Genomic DNA, 19,161 nt, shown 5'->3' on the forward strand with positions numbered 1-19,161 from the left:
GTCCCTAAAATTCCACCCTTCCCGAGACATGTTCGTCTGTCACGATGACTGAGTGGAAATCGGGGCTGACGGTTCATCCTACTCCTTCCCTCTTCCAAGCCGCTTACGGCCGACCAGGCATCGTGGTCACTTTTGCACAAGTTCCTCGGTTACGTATGGCCTCTTGTCCAGGGCAAAACTCAAAGTTGGTCTTTGCGAGTACGCGCGAACAGCATTGACCGTCTCGTCAAAATGACTCGTCACAGCGGTCAATAAACTCTAATCCTGAGCTGACCGACCGGACTTTTCGGACACGGCGATATTTACGAAGACGACCGAGTCCCGAGGGCAATCGGCATCGCGTAAAACACCGCCAGTTTCTTCCACTTGCAAGGAAGACGGCGCAAAGCAAAACTCTATAAGAGGACCGAGGGGCAGACTCCACTCAGGAACTTGGCACAACCAAGTACAGGGGAGACAATGGGATGGTTTGCGTGTTAGGGTGAGTTTCGAGAGTCCTTTTAAAAAGGATGGCATATGTTAGCCGTGAGTAGAGGCCCATGAGTTTCTCTGTCCAATCTTTCGTCCAATGATCTGAGAAAATGGTATTCAACACCAAGACTGAATATTCGGAGGTGCATCAGAGCGAAGAGGGCTCGGATGGGGAAGGTAGTCCTAGGATGCCACCGCCATCCAATAGACTTACTCACTCTGGGTATCGCATGCTCATGGTATCTACTTTCCTTTGCTGCATTGTTTCGGTGGCGGTAGGCTTCTTTCTGGGCACATACGGCTTCTCTCTGGCTGCGCGACAGACAGCATGCGTTCCGGAGCCAAAGAAGGCTGATCCAGCCACCGGACTTGGCATGGCGACGATTGATGAGGCACCTTTTATCACCGACGGTATGTTCAAATGCTGTTGCTTAACTTGGCATACGATTAACACCAAAGTCTTAGTGCCGCTGGTCCGTAAGAAGTTTGAACATGACTCTTCGTACAACTTCACAGCTCCTGGTGCCAACCAGAAATGGCTTGATCTGATCTCATGTGAGTCTCAATGCATACTGTTCTATCTCTCTGACAATCACTGACCACAAAATTCAAAGTTGGCAAACCATTTGTTGCGCTAAATGACCCAGCCAAGTATGGATTGCCCGACTATTTCCACAAAGATGCACTTCAACCTGAAGGTTTGCAGCCTGTTGCTTGGAATGTCTTCCATCAGCTTCATTGTTTGGTACGAGACCTTGTTTGGCAATTGCTCGCCGCCTTGTGGGCCATTTGCTAACAAGTTGGGGATCAGGTGTGCATTCGCACAACGTATATGAAGCTAGCTTTGGACTTGGACGGCGGCTACGACGTCTGTACACGCCAGCACATTGAACACTGCTTGGAGAGTCTTCGTCAGGTAAGACATGATTGATGTGATCCAAGTGTGCCTTACTGTAATACTAACTAAGGGATCGCAGGCGACGATGTGCGCAGGAAATATGAATATGGAGCGATTCGAATTCATCCATTACCCTGGCCACGATGATTTTGTTCCTAAGCTGGTCGGTCAGCACGAAATGCACACGTGTCGTGACTGGGAAGCAATCAAGGGCGTCATCAAGAGAGTGAGGGCTGAAAACATTCCCGTCGACAAGTACGGCAAGCGTGTTTCTCAACCTTGATTTCGTGGTTATAGAAAAGTACGCAGCGATTTGTTTTGGTGGTCATATAGCTTGATCAAAAACGCCGCTAAGAAGTAGATATAACAGGGAGAGATCGCCGTTAGAGATTTGAATTCCTGGCCGACTGACAGATGTGTGGGCAGCGTCATACTCGAGTAATCCTGTATTATGCATTGAAATATTGAAATATGGCTTCTATTTGCTCCAATATCCAGTACATGTAACATGGCACGGGATGCACTCGGGACATCGTCTATCTACCACAGCGCTTTTGTCACCTTCCCATAATCAATCTAGAGCTACATATTGATGGCCCAAACTTTTGAGAGACCTAGTGCTTTACTTGGTAAACCTTGTTCCCAAAGTGATGCGTTTTCCGTGCACTAATACCCCATTCATCCTTACTCGTGGACTGTCAGTTGAAGTTTGCTCAAGAAGACGGGATGAAATTGTACGCCGCCGGAGTTTGTCACAGATCCTTGCAAGGTTCAGGGACTTGCCTGTTCCCGCTGCCTTGAGGCTTGCCTCACAATGGTGAAATTTGCTAAGGTTTGGACAAGCAACGGGTCGGCCGGTGGGATGGGACGGGCCCCACCAGAACCGAAATCTACGGTGAGCATCGTCATAGTCTGGGAAAGTCTCTTAGATTACCGGCACAGTCGGCAGAAACATTCATGTCGAGTCAGACCCGAGACCAATAGGCCCCGGCTTGGCTGCTGCGCCCCGCGTTCCGACCTTCTGGCTCCGCGATATCCTCGCGTTCCCGCCGGAGTTCGGGCGGATGGGTCCATGACAGGTGACGACAGTGAGCTCCATTGAGTTGAGGCCGACACATTCTGGTCCCGCTTCACAGTACTATGGGCCGTCTTTTTCATTGTCCAAGTTGAAGAGTACCCGTCAACAGTCCTTGACATACCTATTTGCCATTTGCGACGCAAGGCACGTCTCTCAATTGCAATATGTGGTCCCGGGCGAGATGGGTGTTCAGCATGATGCTCTTTTCTTGGGCACCGCCGACACCTGATGCCATCTCAAAGGATGAGGAAGACGAAGCTGATTATCCCGACACGGAAGAAGAATATCAGAAGGAGGATGCCAGTAGTTTCAAGGGCATGCTTTCCGATTGGCAGAAGGCAGAGCCCCTGGGACTACAACTGTCACAGTGTTGGCATGAAAATTCAGGAGATTCAGGAAAGGCTCAGTTTAGAGGCCGTCGACTTGCTCTGAGCCTTCTCCGATGTCTTCGCAGCGGCCTGGTTCTAGGGGGTTTGATCGAGCTTGCAGCCATGTTGACGGCCGCAATCCCGCCGATTATTCTACGCTGGCTTCTCGTGGCTTTAGCTGACCCAACAACGAATCCCGATCCCGCCATGTCGAGCAGTACACAAGACGCTCACAAACCACACACTATACGCATCTCGCACAGCTATACTCTGGTGGCCACTATGGCAGCCACGCAAATGGCCGCCGGTATACTCATCAACGCCTCAAGATACAGGCTGGAAGGTGTTGGAGCCCAAGCTAAGGCTGCTCTCACATACGTGATAATGAACAAGGCCTTCTTGGCCCCGCCATCCTCATCAGCCACCAATGTGGTTCGAAGTCCACAAGATCGCAACAAGGATGGCCCAGAACAAACATGGAACTCTGGCACCGTTTTCAACCTCACATCAGTGGAGGCCTCTCGTATAGAAGACTGTATCAGCGGCATCAACGCCATATGGACTGTGCCGGCTAGCTTTCTTCTCGCAATTCCTATGTTGGCCACCAATGTTGACGCATCGTCGCTAGGCGGCATGATCGTATTGCTCCTGGGTCTACCTATTTTCACGCGCGTGTCCCTCCGTATCTGGGATGAGCAGAAGGCTCTCAGTGGATTCTGTCGACATCGTGCTGCGTGTACTTCACAGGTTATCCAAGGCATTCGTGGCATCAAGCTTGCGGGATGGTCATCTCAAACAATGGTTTTGAACAAGTTGTGCGGGATGAGAGTTGTTGAGTTGGTGACGGCAAGCCGTTTGTGGCACAACCGAGCCCTGCTAGAAGCGGCGTGTGCTTTGTTGCCAACTTTAGCCTCTATGGCAAGTCTCATTCTGTATGATACTCTGCATGAGGGTGTGCCAGATCCAGCGAAAGCTTTCTCATCCTTTGCTCTCTTCTTGGCTCTCAAGCCGCATGTCAACCGGGCGGCACAGGCAGCAGTCCAGTTGCAAGATCTCCTTGTCGGATGTCGCGCGATTGAGATGTGGTTGGAGACGGAAGAACCGCACGAAATGAGAACAACCTCTGCGGAGTGGGCGGTCGATGTTGCCCAAAACACTGTTCTCAGTTGGCCAGCCAGATCGTCGGCTGATGACTTCCACCTCTCTTTCAACACCCAGGTTCAGGTTATGAACGGTGAGCTGGTAGCTATTTGCGGCCGCCCAGGGTCTGGCAAATCCTCTCTGATGCACTCTATTGCAAGTCAGATGTGTCTCGAAACAGGAAGCTTTGAGTTGGGTATCGGCTCAAAAGCGGCTTTGGCTAGCCAGACGCCATGGATTAGACAAGGCACAATCCGGGGCAACATCATTTTCGACCAGAAGTTTGAGGAGGCCAGATATTGGAAGGTCATCAACGCTTGTGCTCTTATGGCCGATCTCGAGCGCATGCCCCGACGAGATCTCACCGTTGTTGGAGCAGGTGGCCAAGGTCTCTCAAGTGGACAGGCACAGCGCGTGAATATCGCCCGAGCGATTTACTCAAATGCGGATATTGTCCTTGTTGATGATTGCCTTCGAAACCTTGACCCTTCAAGTAGCAAAACGGTATTTGAAAATGGTCTCTGTGGCCTAGCAAAAGATCGCACACGAATTGTCGCGACGAACCAGGCTTGGGTGGCCCGTCAATGTGACCGGATACTGTGGCTCGAAGATGGAGAGGCTACCTGGCTCAATTCTTCAAGCAAACTTGAAGACTATTTCTCATCCCTCATGGGAGAAGAACCTGTGGAAAACTCCTCAACCCAACAACAGGAAGCTCAGTCTTCCCCATGGCAGGCTGCAACGAAAGCCTCTACCCCAGATTCCAGGAGCACGTCGGAATCACTACCATCCTATGAAGACACAAAACGACGTGACTCCTTTCAATTCTATCTAGGACTTAGCGGTGGGCCAAAGGCAGCGCTCGTAGCGGGTGGTATTGTCTTCTCATGGCAAGTCATTGCTGCAGCTGTCGTTTTATGGCTTTCTTTATGGACATCTGACCGGTTCGGTCTTTCCGGCTTTACGTCAGTGACGCTATTTGCTATTTTTGGTTTTGGCGAAGCGCTACTAGCGTATGTCTTGTGCCTCTCCATCACCACGAAGATGTTACATGCAAGCCATAGCTTGTGGGAACGATCGGTGAGGCGAGTCGTTGCTGCGCCCATGGGTTTCTTCCAAGACTCTCTACTTGGTAGCATCATGGATCGTCTCTCAAAAGATGCGGACATAACGGACAGGGAGTTGATAGAGTCGACCCGAAACGCTACACTTCATCTCGCACGATTACTTGGTGGCGTTGCCTTGATGCTCGCGATGGAAATCAAGGTATGTCCTGCGGCAATCACAACATGAGTGATGAATACTTACGAGGTTTCCCTTAGCTTTTACTTGTCGTCTTACCGGGTCTGTCTGCAGTCGTTGCCATGATGCACAGATATGCTCCACGCCTCAAGGCTGTTCGCTGTCGGGAGGCTGAACTGCGTGCTCGTGTTAATGCTGCATTTAGTGAGAGCGTCGAAGGCTCCAACTCTATTTCAGTCTATCAAATCGAATCGTCGGCTCGGTCAACTTTGGTCCAGCGGCTAAATGGATGGAGCAACGTTCGACTTCTGGCCGCCGCAAATTTACGCTGGCTTGAAGTCAGACTTGACGCGATTGTGGCTACTACTATTGGGCTGACCGGTGCTCTTGTTGTCGCTTCATCCGCTTCACTATCACCATCAACTGTTGGTCTCATCATGAGTCAGGCTCTAGTTCTTCCGGCTTCTTTGAGACAAGGCATGAGATTTTCTACTAGCGCCTTTCAGTCTATGGTTGCAGTAGAACGTCTGTCATCTTATGCTACGAGTATACCTCGCGAGGGGGAGACAAAACGCAGTTCAAGGTACCACACTGCGTATGACGCATCATGGCCAGTCTCTGGAGACTTGGCCTTCCGGAATGTGAGTGTTTCTCATCGTCAGGAACCCGGCAAAGAAACCCCGACAGCGTTGCGCGATTTATCTTTCAGCATACCGAGCGGTATGCATGTTGCGGTCGTAGGCCCGACTGGCGCAGGGAAATCGACACTCGTTTCTCTCCTATTGCGCTTACTTGACCCGTCGACTGGCACCATCAACTTGGACAGTGTATCCATGATTGGCGTACCACTTCATGTGCTACGATCCCACATTGCAGCTGTCCCCCATGACGCTGTACTGCTTCCCAATAGCACCATTCGCGAGATGGTCGATCCTAATCACAGCCATTCTCCGTTTGCGATAACTCGACTACTATCGGACTTGGATATGCTGGCCGGTCTACAGAATGAGCCGCCTATGGAGCTTGACACCATAGCTGGTGAACAGGTAGCCCAAGGAACAGGGAGGGCTCAGCTGTTGGCTTTGGCGGCTGTGTTGCTCAATAAACCGCGAGTATGTGTCCTCGACGAGACACTTGGGTGTTTGAACGTTCAGGCAGATGCCAATGTCACGGAGATGGCGAGGGATGTGTTGAAGGGCCGCACGATGGTAGCAGTCTCACATCGTATGAGAGTGGCGATGTCATTTGACCGAGTGCTTGTGCTCGACGAGGGTGGAGTACAGGCATACGGCACGCATTCGGATGTATGGAAAAGCAGTCAGTTTTTCAGAGAGGCTTGCAGTCGGGATGGTATCACTGCTGAAGGAGTTCATCAGGCTAGAGTGTAGCATAACTTGTTTGAAAACATTTGGTTTGAAAGAAAACAACTCATTGCAAGAGTCGCAAGCGGCAGACATGGATGCTCGGTGTGTGAAGTTTCAACAGCGAGTCACAACGGGAGGACATTGCCATACTACGATTGGGTGACCTCCCACTACAAAGTTCTTGGAGGTAGCGCTAGACTATCGTACCTTGTCCAAATAAGCTGAAGCGAATTTCGTAACACCGTAATGACTCTAAATCTAAAGTTTACCATCCAACTATACTGATCGTCAGCACAGTCTTGCCAGCCGGGAATATCGTATCTGAATTTCAAAATCAGGATCGCTCAAGGTATTATACATGGAACTAGCAATTCTATTAGGTATTTCTCAAAGATGTCCAGACTTTCAAGCTTACGATTTAAAAGGGCTTCTGTAGGGTTGGGCAGTGCCGCTCCTACTACAAATTGCAAGTAGCTACCTTGGGAATAACAGGTAGCAGGGTTTGTTCATGTGCTTGAAGATCCGGATATGGAATTTCAATTTGACAAAAAGAGAATTTCAATATATCTTGAGCTCAAAGACCTCAAAAGACTTTGCACCCCAACTGTTTGGTGATCTGCTGGTATGGTTCGTGGAATCGCCTCTATTAATGGGCTATTCCTACATAATGTGCAACGGCTGGGAATCTTGGGTATCTTCATCGCGAGACAAAGTATACTCCAGGATCATGATCCTGTCCACCATAGCCATGGATATCGGGACTTGCATCATCAGCAGGATCTCTAAAAAAGCAGACTGTTGCATCTGGAACCCCTGGAAGTCTTTCAGGCCCTTCGTCGTACGATTGCACCACCCGAAGTGAAGTACAGAAAACAATCCCTCAACAGAGAGACATGTCATGATAGACGGAAAACCCTCTGACTCGTCACCTGCTTCTTTTCTTTCCAGGCCATGTTCCAGATTGGTAATGAGAAGTCAGACCCTCACCAAAAGCTCGGCTGCCAATCAGTAACAGAGAGTACACAGAGTGGAAGGCTCACAGAGAATTATCTAAAGTAGACTTCTCTGGCTTCGCTGCCTTAGGAGGGAGGCGGACTCTTGAGTAATGAAGGACATTCAAACAGGCTATGAAGTGCTCCTATTGCAGGGAAGCGCCCGTCTGAGAGGTCGCGCTAGGACAGATAAAGTATGCATGGCTAATATCTTAATTGAATTTACTAAAACCGGTCCCAAGGCTAGAGCTGTGTATCATCAGCTGGACAGGTAGTAAGATCAATGGCAGCAAGAAAATCTACAAGGGATCAGGGACCTGCCATTCCGTTTACCGACGGGGTCGTCTTCTCTTGTGCTCCCAGTGGCGATAGAGACTTGATATTGGGAAGACTACCTAGAGCCTTCTAAAAATCGCTCAGCACGTCATTCTAGTAATGGCTTTGAAGTGTATCAAACATGTGAAAACACTGCCGACTTCGTTCTGTCAGGGCCGACACCAGTCTCCAAGAACTCGGTACACAGCAATCATATATACAAGATCTGTGTCGAGGGGGTTGGTAGGAAGTGGCGAAACTGGCTGGCTCACGTTTTTAAGGTGAAGACATTCTCTTGCTCATTGACGGTAGCATCACTCCTGAAGGCGATTTCTACTTCATCATGACATCTGGCAACTACCTAGCACACTGCATGATTGAATCCTCGGTACGAGCTGGGAGAACTGTTGGCATGTGCATCCCTATCACCCGATTCAAAGAATTGCGAATGGTCTCGCCCACATTACCCATCTACGCCGGAACTGGGCCCTTCCTTTGGTTCAGGTGCGAATACTGCAGTGATCCATTCCCCAACGTGATTCATATATTTGTGGCTCCCACATCGGGAAGATGTGCCTCGGACATTTTCATGCGCCTACTACCAACATTTTTTTGCCAAAGACTGACTACCTAGGCTGATATTTGCAAGTTGTCTGCTGATTTGGCCTGGCAATCTGGAGCGAGTGCTGTTTCTACTGCTCGTGCCTACCCAGAGAACTCTGGCTTGAAGAACATGCCGCTGGTAATCCTCTTTGTCTATCTTTTTTCTTCTTTGCGACGTCCAAGTTGCGCATGCCGATGATCTCCTTCAACTACGTTGCGTGGGTCATTTGAAAACGGGGTCCAAAAAAGAAAAGAAAAAAAACCGAAAGCAAAGCGCGCGAGGACAATGGCGGTAGCTCGGACCTCCGAAAGCCCGTCTGCTGGTCGACCACCTCTTCCGAAATACGCAGGAGTACTCAGCAAAAAGTGCCGAGTTTTCCTCCAATACAAGGTACCTAACAAAACGATACTATGCTGGCTGGTTTCAATCAGAAAATGGAAAGATCAAGATTGGGGCAGTAAGTCCCCCGTTATTGAGAACAATTCGGTGGCCGCCGGGGAGCCGAAGAGCCAGAAGCCCACAGCCTCACCTGCTCGCACGTCCCGATTTCGTGGAAATCTTCCTTGGCCCGCACCATCCTCCGTGGGGTCGCAGGGCCTGTCTCAGGGGCGGAACCTCTGATTTCCTAAGTAGGTAGGGCTGGAGTAGTGGTTAAACAATTAGTGGAGAAACATATCTCAACCAGACGAACGACTGGAAGATAAGATTAGGTCGGCGGCAGTTTGACTCGGATTTAAGACAAACAAATGAGAGCTTTTTGCGTAGATCGTTAAGCTTGGCATCATGCAACAGCCCGTTGATCTGGTGCTACGATTCATGGCTGGGTGTACCGGATCCGCAGCCCGGTATTAGCACATATTGCCAAGAAGCAGTTACTACGAGATTTTGGCAGTCTCCACTAGGGATAGGGGGGATTTAGAGAACTGTAACCCGCCAGCCAAGCATGGACACGGTAGGGAAGCCTATGCATAATGGACAAAATCCACGAGTACGATAAATTCGTCTGATGTTGATGGCGAACTTCATCGGTCTTTGACAGATCGAGCTTCCAGCATCGCTGTGTCCGATCCATAATAACCCGTGCCCAACCCTTGTGTCCTCATCAGATCCCACCGGTCGCCTTGTGCAACGTGAGGCAATTTCCCGACCTTCTACTTCGGCTTTCTAGTGTGTCGCGACCCAAGAAATGGAGTGGCCAATATATCATGCCCGGTCTGGCCGCTGGGCCAGTGGAGTCCTACCCATTTACTCGTGGCTGAGACAAGGCGTTTGCTTGGCACCAGTGACCCGGCATATAAGAACATGACGCATCTCTATGATCAACCTTTCAACCTCTGCAGGTCGTACCGCATCCCAGGATGGCATCGTTCAACATGGCTGCCGGCGTGATCGCCCTTCTTCTCACAGGAGCCGTTGCACAGGCCCTTCCGGACGGCGCACCCACGTTGCCGCAACAGGCTCAGATCATCGACCAATTGAGCCAGAATGTGCTGGAAGAAGTCTTGCCTCCTTATGAGGCCAATGCATCGACGGTTCGTGCAACCATAGCTCGAGAAAAGGCTACGACTTACAACAATCGCAGGAATTCTTATGGCGTGGCGTTAACTCTTCATCGCTCAAGGAGAGACCATTTCACATCTACAGCACGGAGTTCTATGAGGTGATTGGCAATGATCCGTCGCTCACCCTCATCGCGACCTCGGAGTCCGACCCCATCTTCCACGAGGCAGTCACTTGGTATGTTCACTATGCTAATCTGGGTGACCCAGACCTCGCGCTGACTAGAGAAGGAATCCAACAACTGACGAAATGTTCTTCGTCCAAAATGCGGGAGATCCAGACGCAGGCACCGGCTTGAACAAGTCTTCTATCATACAGAAGATCTCCCTTCTGGATGCCGAAGAACTGAGGAACGGGACTTTCGGTGCTACAGCAGTGCCAGTACATACAGTGCCATCGACCCCACAAGTGATCAACCCGAATGGTATGTCTCCCACGTGAAAGATCCGATGTCGTATGTGTGCTGAGATTAAGAAGGCGGCACCAACTACAAGGGTAACCTGGTCTTTGCGGGCTCAGGCCAAGGAGACCGTCTTGCATCAGCGCTCTATCTGATGAATCCTGTCGAACCATACAACACTACAGGTGAGTGGTATCCAGAGTCGATCACAGCATTTGATGAATGGTTGCGCCTAACGTCCTATGTGCAGTCCTGGTCAACAACTTCTTTGGCAGAGCTTTCAACTCACTCAATGACGTCTCTGTCAATCCCCGTAATCTAAACATTTACTTCACCGACACCCTTTACGGATATCTTCAGAATTTCCGGCCGGCGCCCGGCCTGAGGAATCAAGTTTATCGACTCGATCCTTCCACAGGTTCACTGTCAGTTGTGGCTGATGGGTTTACTTTGCCAAATGGTAAGTCCCAAGCCCAAGCACCCATTGTTTGATTATGGCTGACTTAGGTCCAATGCAGGGATCACGTTTTCACCCAACGGCGAATACGCCTACGTCACAGACACCGGCATGGCTCATGCGTTCTTTGGCGAGAATTTGACAGATCCTTCGACAATGTGAGTTACGATTGACACTCATCCGATGCTATGGAAGGAAATGGCGCTGACTTTTGTAAGCTATCGGTATAACGTACAAGAGGACGGCACCTGGGAGAACCGGAAGACGTTCGCCTACGTTAGTCCTGGAATCCCTGACGGTAAGCACATCCCAGAGCGTGACTCATGTGCGATTGTTTCTGACTTTGACTGGGTGCAGGAATTCACTGCGATTCAAAGGGTAATGTGTATGCTGGCTGCGGGGATGGGATTCACGTGTGGAATCCATCTGGAAAGTTGATTGGGAAGATCTACTTTGGTTCCGGCGTCTCCAATTTTCAATTCGCCGGAGATGGCCGGATGGTCATCATGGGACGGACGAAATTGTTTTACGCAACTCTTGGTGCTTCGGGAGCTCCAATCTCGTGAATAGAAGACGATAGGCATCGACTGAAATAATATCTGAGAAATTGGGCATAACATACCCGGACAGCTGAGGTAAATGAACTCCGCGAAATGTGTATTAAGTGCGCTGGGTGCTCTATGCATCCTATTATTCTATCTGTTCCCAAAGTTCTAGGTTCCAAGGCTCTGGGCCTCACACATCTTCTTGTACATGGGACCCTTTGCCAAAAGTTCCTCGTGAGTACCTTTTTCAACGATTCTACCGCCGTGGAAAACACAAATCACATCAGCGTGTCTGATGGTTGACAGCCGATGTGCCACAGCGATGGTAATCCGCTCACCAGACGAAGCTGCCTGGTTCAACGCTTCTTGCACAATGCGCTCTGATTGTGTATCCAGTGCACTTGTTGCTTCATCGAGTAGCAGTACACGAGGCTTACGGATCAAGGCACGTGCGATAGCGATTCGCTGGCGCTGGCCACCAGAAAGTTGAGTGCCATTGGCTCCGCATTGAGTATCGAAACCTTCGGGCAGGGAGCTGATGAACTCCCATGCATTGGCCATACGGCAGGCTTCGATGATGCTTCCATTAGAAATGGTTGACGGGTCTTCTGTCGGAATACCCATGGAGATATTGTGCCTGATGGTGCCTGGATAAAGGACAGGCTCTTGCTGTACGAGTGCGACGTCTTTTCGGAAAAGCCACGGGTTCATCCGATCAACATCAACAGAATCAACCCTCAGGTGACCGCTGACTGGATCATAGAACCTCTCGAGTATGGCAATCATAGTGCTCTTTCCGCATCCAGATGCTCCGACAAAGGCCACAAATTGTCCCTTCTTGATCTGAGATCTCGTCAGTTTCAATTTTTCCTGGTTGCTGCATACAGGACACAACTCACCGACAGATCGACGCCCTGTAGGACCTTTGTTTCAGACCTCAAAGGACAAGAGAACTTAATGCGCTCAAGGTCAATTGTTGAGTAGTCCGAGGGCCCAACGCATGCATTCTCATCAGTTTCCCGAATCGATGGCTTCAGTTCGGACAGCCAAAAAAGGTAATTAGCTGCGTTGACAGCTTTCGTCATGCCTTTGGAACATTAGTCGGCAAGCATTTGCCACTCAGAATGGACACTTACTGCTAGAAAAGCCAAAGAGAATGGAGGCCTGTTGTCCAGAAAAGAAGACGCCCAGGAAGGCGACGAAGAAATTGACCGTGCTCATGTCGCCGAATGATACCAGACGGCAGCCATACCTAAGTCAACAAGTAAGCGACGAAGTAAATGGAGTGACTTGAGTATGAAATACCAGAATCCAAGGGCCATGAAAGCATATTCAACACTCTGTGTGAAGGCGAAAGGCAGCATGATGAGCAATATCGGCCTCCGAGCGAAACTGTTGGCGTGATCTAGCTCCCTCGTGTATCTTTCGAGAACAGACTTCTCGATGGACAGGGAAGAGACAGTGCGAATGGCAGTAATTGCCTCGGATGCGATGGAGGCACTGGAAGAAAACCTCTTGGATATCTTTGCATCCATAGCAGACTCCATCCTGATGCGAACATAACCGGCAAAGAGCATTGGGGGTAGGCCAGCGAAGACAATGACGACGCCTAATCTCCATCCGTATGCCAACGCCAGAATGCTGCAGGCGAGAACGCTCACAATCGACACGAGAATCAAAGAGATATTGAATCCCATGAGTTCAAACACAGCTTGAGGGTATGAGTCCGTCCTACTCGTCAGAGCCCCAGTTGTGTTCTCCGGTCGATCGAAGAACTGAAGATCTTGTTTGAGCATGTTATCCACAAGCTCCCTTCGCATTTTCTGGTTGAAGGTCTGGGTAGGCGTCAGCTTAGATGAAGACAAGTATGACATGAGAGGAGAGGTTGAACAGACTGTAGCTATGGTATTCGAGCACCATCCAATGACAAAGTATACCACAAAGGCCCCAATACCGACAACAAAGAACATGAGGGCGAAGAAGTTGCCCTTCTTCTGCATCTGTGACCCAGTGAACTTGAAAACCTCGATGAACCTTGACATCAGGATGGCCTGTCCGGGGTACGCCGCCGCTGTGAATGCCAAGTCAGCAACAATAAACCTCTTGAGGGCAAATGGGCTTGGCTACATACCCGCAATGAAACATGCTGCAGTCAAAGCTGCGTAGTACCACCGGAGTTCGGGAGTACATTTCAAAAGCCGCCAGACCGTGGCACAAAATCCAACACGTTTCCAGTTGTCGAAGTTGTCCTTGTCGATCCGTTGCTCCGCCCGGAGTCGCGTTGCGGTGGAGTATCTTGTCAAAGCATGACTGAGGCGGACGGACTTGTCTTCGTCCTCGGCAATGGTGTCAGAATTGGAAGTGCTGTCAGAAGATTCCTCGGTGATTGCTAAGTCCTGGGCCATGACGAGTCGAGAATACGCGCCGTTCATTGCTAGTAGTGCGTCGTGGGTGCCCTGTTCGATGATCTGACCCTGTTTCATGACAACGATATTGTCAGCATCTCGAATGGTAGCCAGCTTGTGTGCGATCGTGATGGTCGTTCGCCCTCTTGAGACGTTGTCAAGAGCTTGCTGCACCACCTGTTCTGCATGGGGATCAAGCGCGCTAGTAGCTTCATCGAGAAGAAGAATCCGGGGCTGGGAAATAATGCTGCGAGCAATAGCGACACGTTGCTTTTGACCGCCAGACAAAAGCCCTCCACGCTCGCCGATGACTGTGTCGTATCCATTTGGGAGAGTCTTGATGAAGTCGTGTGCGAAGGCAATTTCTGCCGCTTGTTGAACGCGAGCCAGCTTGGCTTCACGAGGCTCGTTCTCCCATGGTGTCCCAACGAGTCCGTTCACAATGTTGTCGTATACGGTACCACTGAAAAGGATCGGTTCCTGCTGCACAAGTCGGATCTGCTTCCGCAGCCACTGGAGGTTGAGCTGTTCGATTGGCCTTCCGTCCAAGGTGATTGTTCCTGATGCAGGATTATACCATCGTTCCAGCAAACCAACAATTGTACTTTTACCAGAGCCACTGGCACCAACCAAGGCTGTCGTCTTTCCAGCTGGGATGTGAAGGGAATAGTTGTCGAGGACTTTTGTGTCCGGACGCATGGGGTAACTGAAAGAGACATTCTCAAAATCGATGTTGCCGATGACGTTTTGGGGTTGATCACCAGATTGGTCCAACGGATCTATTATCGACTTCCGATCGATGAGTCTGAAAAGGTCTACCGCTGCAGTAGCTGCTCGGGTGAAGTCGATGAGGTAGGGAGTAATGGCGGTCAGGCTCGAAGCTGCGACGATGACGGACATCAGGACACTGAAAGAGGTCAGCAGCTATTCTTGGATGTGATTGGTGTTGAGCTCACATGAAGACATCTCCGGGTGCTTTAGTCTCGCCTCTCGCCAGCATGCCAATAGCTTGCCAAAAGCAAAGTCCGATGCCAGAAAAGAGAATGAAATATTCCGCCGAAAATAGGCATCCCAATATAGGATTCTTCTTTCTCCCAAGCTTGGCTGACTTTTCGAGGTATGTGTTGAAGTCCGTGATCAGCCTGGATCGAAGCGCAAATGCCTGGACAGTACGAGCGCTAGCAAGAATGCTCTCCGCAAACAATCCAGCCTGCGCGTTCCAACCGAGGATCTGAATCTCAATCGCGGCTTCTAGATAGGATGCCACGCTCATCACAAAGATTGTAGCTGGTGCAATGCAGCCGGTGATGAGGGTTAGCTTCCAGTTAGTGACGAAGGCCAGAACAAATGCTGAAATGAAGGCAGAGAGACCCTGAATGACGAGGCCAAGCTTCTCTGAGATTCCAGCTTGAGCCAGTCTACCATGAGAGGTAGCTTGCACCGCGACCGAGCCGCCAATGCCCGAGTCAAAGTAAGCTATCTCTTGAGTGAGTCCTGCTTTTAGGTATGCATGGCGAATGTTGCGAGTGATCCGGTATGCGGCGAGGGTAAACAGGGTGCTGTAACCGTAGGAAACCACAAATCGGCCGATGCCAATTAGGAAGAAATAGAGCCTAACTTTGTTAGTTTCTGCCTCTTGGATTTAGTGATAAGTAGGCGTACGCAAGTCGCGCTGATTCGCTGCGAAATTCTCCTGGCGAAGATGCGCCTGTGGTGAAATCGGTGATCACAGTGATAAATTGACCGAACACGAGGTTCACCATGGCCATGCCGACGCCAGATGCAAGTGCGCAGGTTGCTGCAACGAGCTGCATGGAGATATCGGTGGTGTCGCCATATCGAAATATTCTCTGTCGTAGGAATCCGCGTCAGCTACAAATTCTAACACCAAGACATTCAAAAGGAGGTATTTGGTTACGAAGTAGCTCGGCAGAACTCCAGGATCACCTCGGGTGGTAGCTCCCTGCTGGTCGCCAGTTTTGGCTGATAATTTCTCCCGGGAAGTGCCCATTGAAGCTTCCAGCTGATTAAAATTCAAATAGAGAGAAGTGAGTAAGGAGTTTGACAGTATGGGAGAAAGATGAGATGAAACAAAGTAAGATCATTCCATCTGGGCAGTATTACGAGCCTTTAAGTGGCATGAGAGTTTTTAGCTCGGCAAGCTGGACTTGTTCACTGAGAGTCAACAAGATGAACGTCCGCGCTCGCGGACGTGGGACATACCGCCTCCGATAATTTCGACGCTACCACTAAATTGCGTCCCCGTCAACAACAATCATTCAAAGCTGTCAAAAGGCCGATGTTAATTACTTTGTCTTGGAATGAGTCCCGCAGGTCCAATACTGCGAAAAGGAGAAAGCGGCGTTTCGGAGGGAGTTCATGTTGCGAAACCCCGTTTTCCAAGATCACGTTTCCGCGGACATCAGATCGCCTCGCTCATGGAACCCACGGAGCCCGAGTTACGACGATGACATAGCCGGGGTCTCGCGCTTGAGGTTCCGCTCGAGAGATTTGCTCATCATTTAGACAGACTTTCAGCTTACTTGTCGTCAAGAGCGTCATGAATGAACCATAGATTCCTTTTATTGCAATGCATGGATGGCAGTCGCGAGGATATTGGTAAGGAACCCATCTGTTTTAATGGGCTAAATAAAGTACCACTAATTGGGATTTTCTGCCGCACTTCTGCCGCACAATTTGTGCACTCTTTCAGCTTTTCTACATACGTTTACACATCCAAGTGCCATGGAATAAGTTATTTACCTTGTTACTAAAAGCGGGTATCCCTTTTCCCTTTCAACTTTGCATTGCTACTTCCATGCCCTTGATGTTATTGATCAACCTAAAGAGTAGTACTTGGCAACTATTGACACCTGGAGAGAATTTGCCTCAGGCTTTTCTGATTGATACTATCTACCAAAGAGTATTTCTAGCAACGATACGTAGTATGCCAATAGCTTTATTTCCCGCCGTTATTCCAGGGATTCTGGGGTCAGGTTATCAACCCATTTATGAGAGATTCTCCTGGGCAATGGTCCATGCGAGAAGGCCTCAAAGAGAGATTTCACAATCTCTGGCTCTGATCAAAGCTGTGGCAGTGGGGTCCGCCGAAGCAAAGAGGCCACTGAATGAATCTTCTTTACGCCCATCCGTGGCCCATTTCCATTCGTACTTGGTGAGGAGATAAACCAGGATGACCTTGATCTCGTTGGACGCGAAGAATCGCCCAGGGCAGGAGTGCAGACCATGACCAAAGGCCAAGTGTTCGGGTCCGGTCGTCACGAATTGCCATTTGTTCTCCTGACCTGGTTTTTGACGCATATCTAGGAACCGCCGCGGATGGTAGCCTGAAGCATCCTCAAACATAGCGGGGTCTTCCATCTTGTCAAGTGCAACCATTGTGTAGGCACCTTGGGGAATACGAGTTCCGTCGGAAAGTTCAACCGTTGTTGATGCCACACGGTGCATTGCCGCTGAATATGTTAGCAAAGGGGAGAGCTACATCCCGGAGGCTCTGGACTCACCAATGTCTCCCAGATGATGACGCTGAGACTCTTTCATCATGCTGTCTGTGAACTTCATGTCTTGCAGAGCCTTCTTAGACCAGCCGTGTGTTTTGATCCGCGAACACATCTCCTCTCGCAAAGGTTCGAACCACTGGGGATGGTCGCAGAGATCAGAGATGATACCACTCAACAGCTCCGAAGTTGTGTGAATGGCGGCAAATGAAAGTCCAAGCTGTGCGAGACCATAATCATAAGCTCTGCCCTTGGCAACCTCGTCCAGCCATCCAATGGTGTCGGCAACCTTTGTGGTTTTCTCACCCGCGTCGCGAGCAATACGATTCGCTTCCCTCCGCTTGGCAAAGACTGGCTTGATGATCTGTCGCGCACGAGAAGCCTCTGCCTTCAGGGTTCGGACTTCGGGCAGAAACCAGTGAACGAAAGGTCGGAGAAACGACGGCCACTTTGACAAAGCCTCGGCGGCAATCATGGAGTGAACAGTATAGTTGACTGAAACGTCCAACCATTCTTGGTTTGCGCACAACTCGGGGCCTACAAATACACGTGACGAAACGCGGGCGACGAGTTGTAAGAGCACTGACTTGAACTGACACTCTGTCCAGTCTATCGAACGTCAGCAAGGCTGTTGCAAAGGTGGGAGTCCTCGGGGTTAATGGATACCCTTGGGGGCGCCAAGAAGGTCCTCCGTCGCCTGCGCGGTCTCCTCGGCCAGATCTGCTGTGATGAAATCTGCGTTCTCGTGTAAGTTCTGAGCCATTCACAAGTTATGGAGCGTTGTCTTACTCAGAGATTGAGTCAATCTCCCTCTTACCATCTCCACAAGAATCTGATCTTGAGGGCCTTCAGCGAACATCTCAAATCCGGGATAACTACCAAAGAATTCCTATCGCAACGTCGGATGTTTTAATAGCCGCACATGATGTAGGACAAGGTAAGAAGAATCATACGTTGACGTACCTTGTGAATGGCCCTCCTAAAATCCATTCTGGTATCGTTTCGGATCTCATCCGCAAATTTGCCAGGTAGGATGAGTTTTGGCCCTGAAGTTGTGATCACCTGGAAACAACCGGAGAACTGTTGACATATCAGTATGGAAGCATGAAGTCGGCTAAGAAGGTCGTTTACCTTCTTGAGCCCCTCGCGAAGGATGTTTGGACCGTCCACAAGCCATCTCTCACGAGCCTTTTGGAGGTCGCAATGCCCATCTGGAGGAAGTCCAGCCACCGGAAAGCCCTCATGAAGACTCTCTCTGCACATGAAAAAGTATATGATGAAAGGCGCCGTTGCAAGCAAAAGATACGGTAAACCGAAATCTTTACCCTCGCCGAAAAGTAGTGACGCCATGTTGAGTGAGCGTATGTCAACAGCCAAGACTAGCTAATTTGCAATATTGGTAGTAGACGTTTTCAGAAAATTGAATCATAGCAAAAGGCCATTGTTGTTTTACGAAGAATGGCATGCTTTATAACTCATCCCTCTTTGTCGACTATTTCCTCGCTCACCAGTAACATTTCTTGGCGGCGAGACGAAGCTTCGGGTGCCGAAGGTTGGAGACTTCGATTAGGTTGACACCCCTGACAGGGAACGATCCGTCTGCTGTGGTGATCCAGATGCATTTCGCCGAGTTGAAAGGGTGGAGCGGGACTGACGTCGTGCCGCAGGCCACCGTCTTGAGAAACTCTTCCCCCTCCGAAACTCCGACCAAGACGACCGAGGCGGTGAGTCAGGAAACTGAGATCAGACTAGCTCGCATTTACCGAGATGTACCTGGTGGAGATGGCAGAGATGGAAGTTGCTC

The 19,161-nt window shown here is 50.1% G+C and overlaps 5 protein-coding genes across 5 annotated transcripts; 3 read left to right on the plus strand and 2 right to left on the minus strand.

Annotated features, from left to right (window-relative positions):
* Nucleotides 1-581: 581 nt before the first annotated feature.
* On the plus strand, nt 582-1,652 carry ustYa-3 (Oxidase ustYa; the record flags this gene model as incomplete). The annotated part of the gene is made up of 5 exons (XM_032029245.1): nt 582-882; nt 937-1,026; nt 1,086-1,216; nt 1,283-1,387; nt 1,449-1,652. The coding sequence occupies 5 exons, from the start codon at nt 582-584 to the stop codon at nt 1,650-1,652; spliced, it is 831 nt and encodes a 276-aa protein (XP_031890901.1).
* Nucleotides 1,653-2,641: 989 nt separating this feature from the next.
* ABCC1 (Multidrug resistance-associated protein 1) lies at nt 2,642-5,248 on the plus strand (the record flags this gene model as incomplete). The annotated part of the gene is made up of 1 exon (XM_066153093.1): nt 2,642-5,248. One exon carries the CDS (start codon nt 2,642-2,644, stop codon nt 5,246-5,248), a length of 2,607 nt encoding a protein of 868 aa, XP_066007489.1.
* A 4,597-nt stretch (nt 5,249-9,845) lies between these two features.
* On the plus strand, nt 9,846-11,455 carry gnl-2 (Gluconolactonase; the record flags this gene model as incomplete). The annotated part of the gene is made up of 8 exons (XM_032029247.2): nt 9,846-10,004; nt 10,055-10,209; nt 10,263-10,456; nt 10,510-10,617; nt 10,683-10,892; nt 10,951-11,047; nt 11,108-11,187; nt 11,247-11,455. 8 exons carry the CDS (start codon nt 9,846-9,848, stop codon nt 11,453-11,455), a joined length of 1,212 nt encoding a protein of 403 aa, XP_031890899.2.
* A 147-nt stretch (nt 11,456-11,602) lies between these two features.
* Nucleotides 11,603-15,653, minus strand: pmd1-2 (Leptomycin B resistance protein pmd1; the record flags this gene model as incomplete). Its single annotated transcript, XM_032029248.1, has 8 exons — nt 11,603-12,277; nt 12,334-12,521; nt 12,571-12,686; nt 12,740-13,269; nt 13,330-13,505; nt 13,566-14,746; nt 14,796-15,452; nt 15,502-15,653. The coding sequence occupies 8 exons, from the start codon at nt 15,651-15,653 to the stop codon at nt 11,603-11,605; spliced, it is 3,675 nt and encodes a 1,224-aa protein (XP_031890900.1).
* A 1,237-nt stretch (nt 15,654-16,890) lies between these two features.
* Nucleotides 16,891-18,707, minus strand: P450-1-3 (Cytochrome P450 monooygenase 1; the record flags this gene model as incomplete). The annotated part of the gene is made up of 6 exons (XM_066153094.1): nt 16,891-17,312; nt 17,364-17,966; nt 18,024-18,111; nt 18,175-18,246; nt 18,321-18,437; nt 18,489-18,707. 6 exons carry the CDS (start codon nt 18,705-18,707, stop codon nt 16,891-16,893), a joined length of 1,521 nt encoding a protein of 506 aa, XP_066007395.1.
* Between the last annotated feature and the right edge of the window lie 454 nt (nt 18,708-19,161).

Source organism: Colletotrichum fructicola (assembly GCF_000319635.2).
Source record: "Colletotrichum fructicola Nara gc5 chromosome Unknown KSG_Nara_v1_contig09, whole genome shotgun sequence".
NCBI classification, from domain to species: domain Eukaryota; kingdom Fungi; phylum Ascomycota; class Sordariomycetes; order Glomerellales; family Glomerellaceae; genus Colletotrichum; species Colletotrichum fructicola.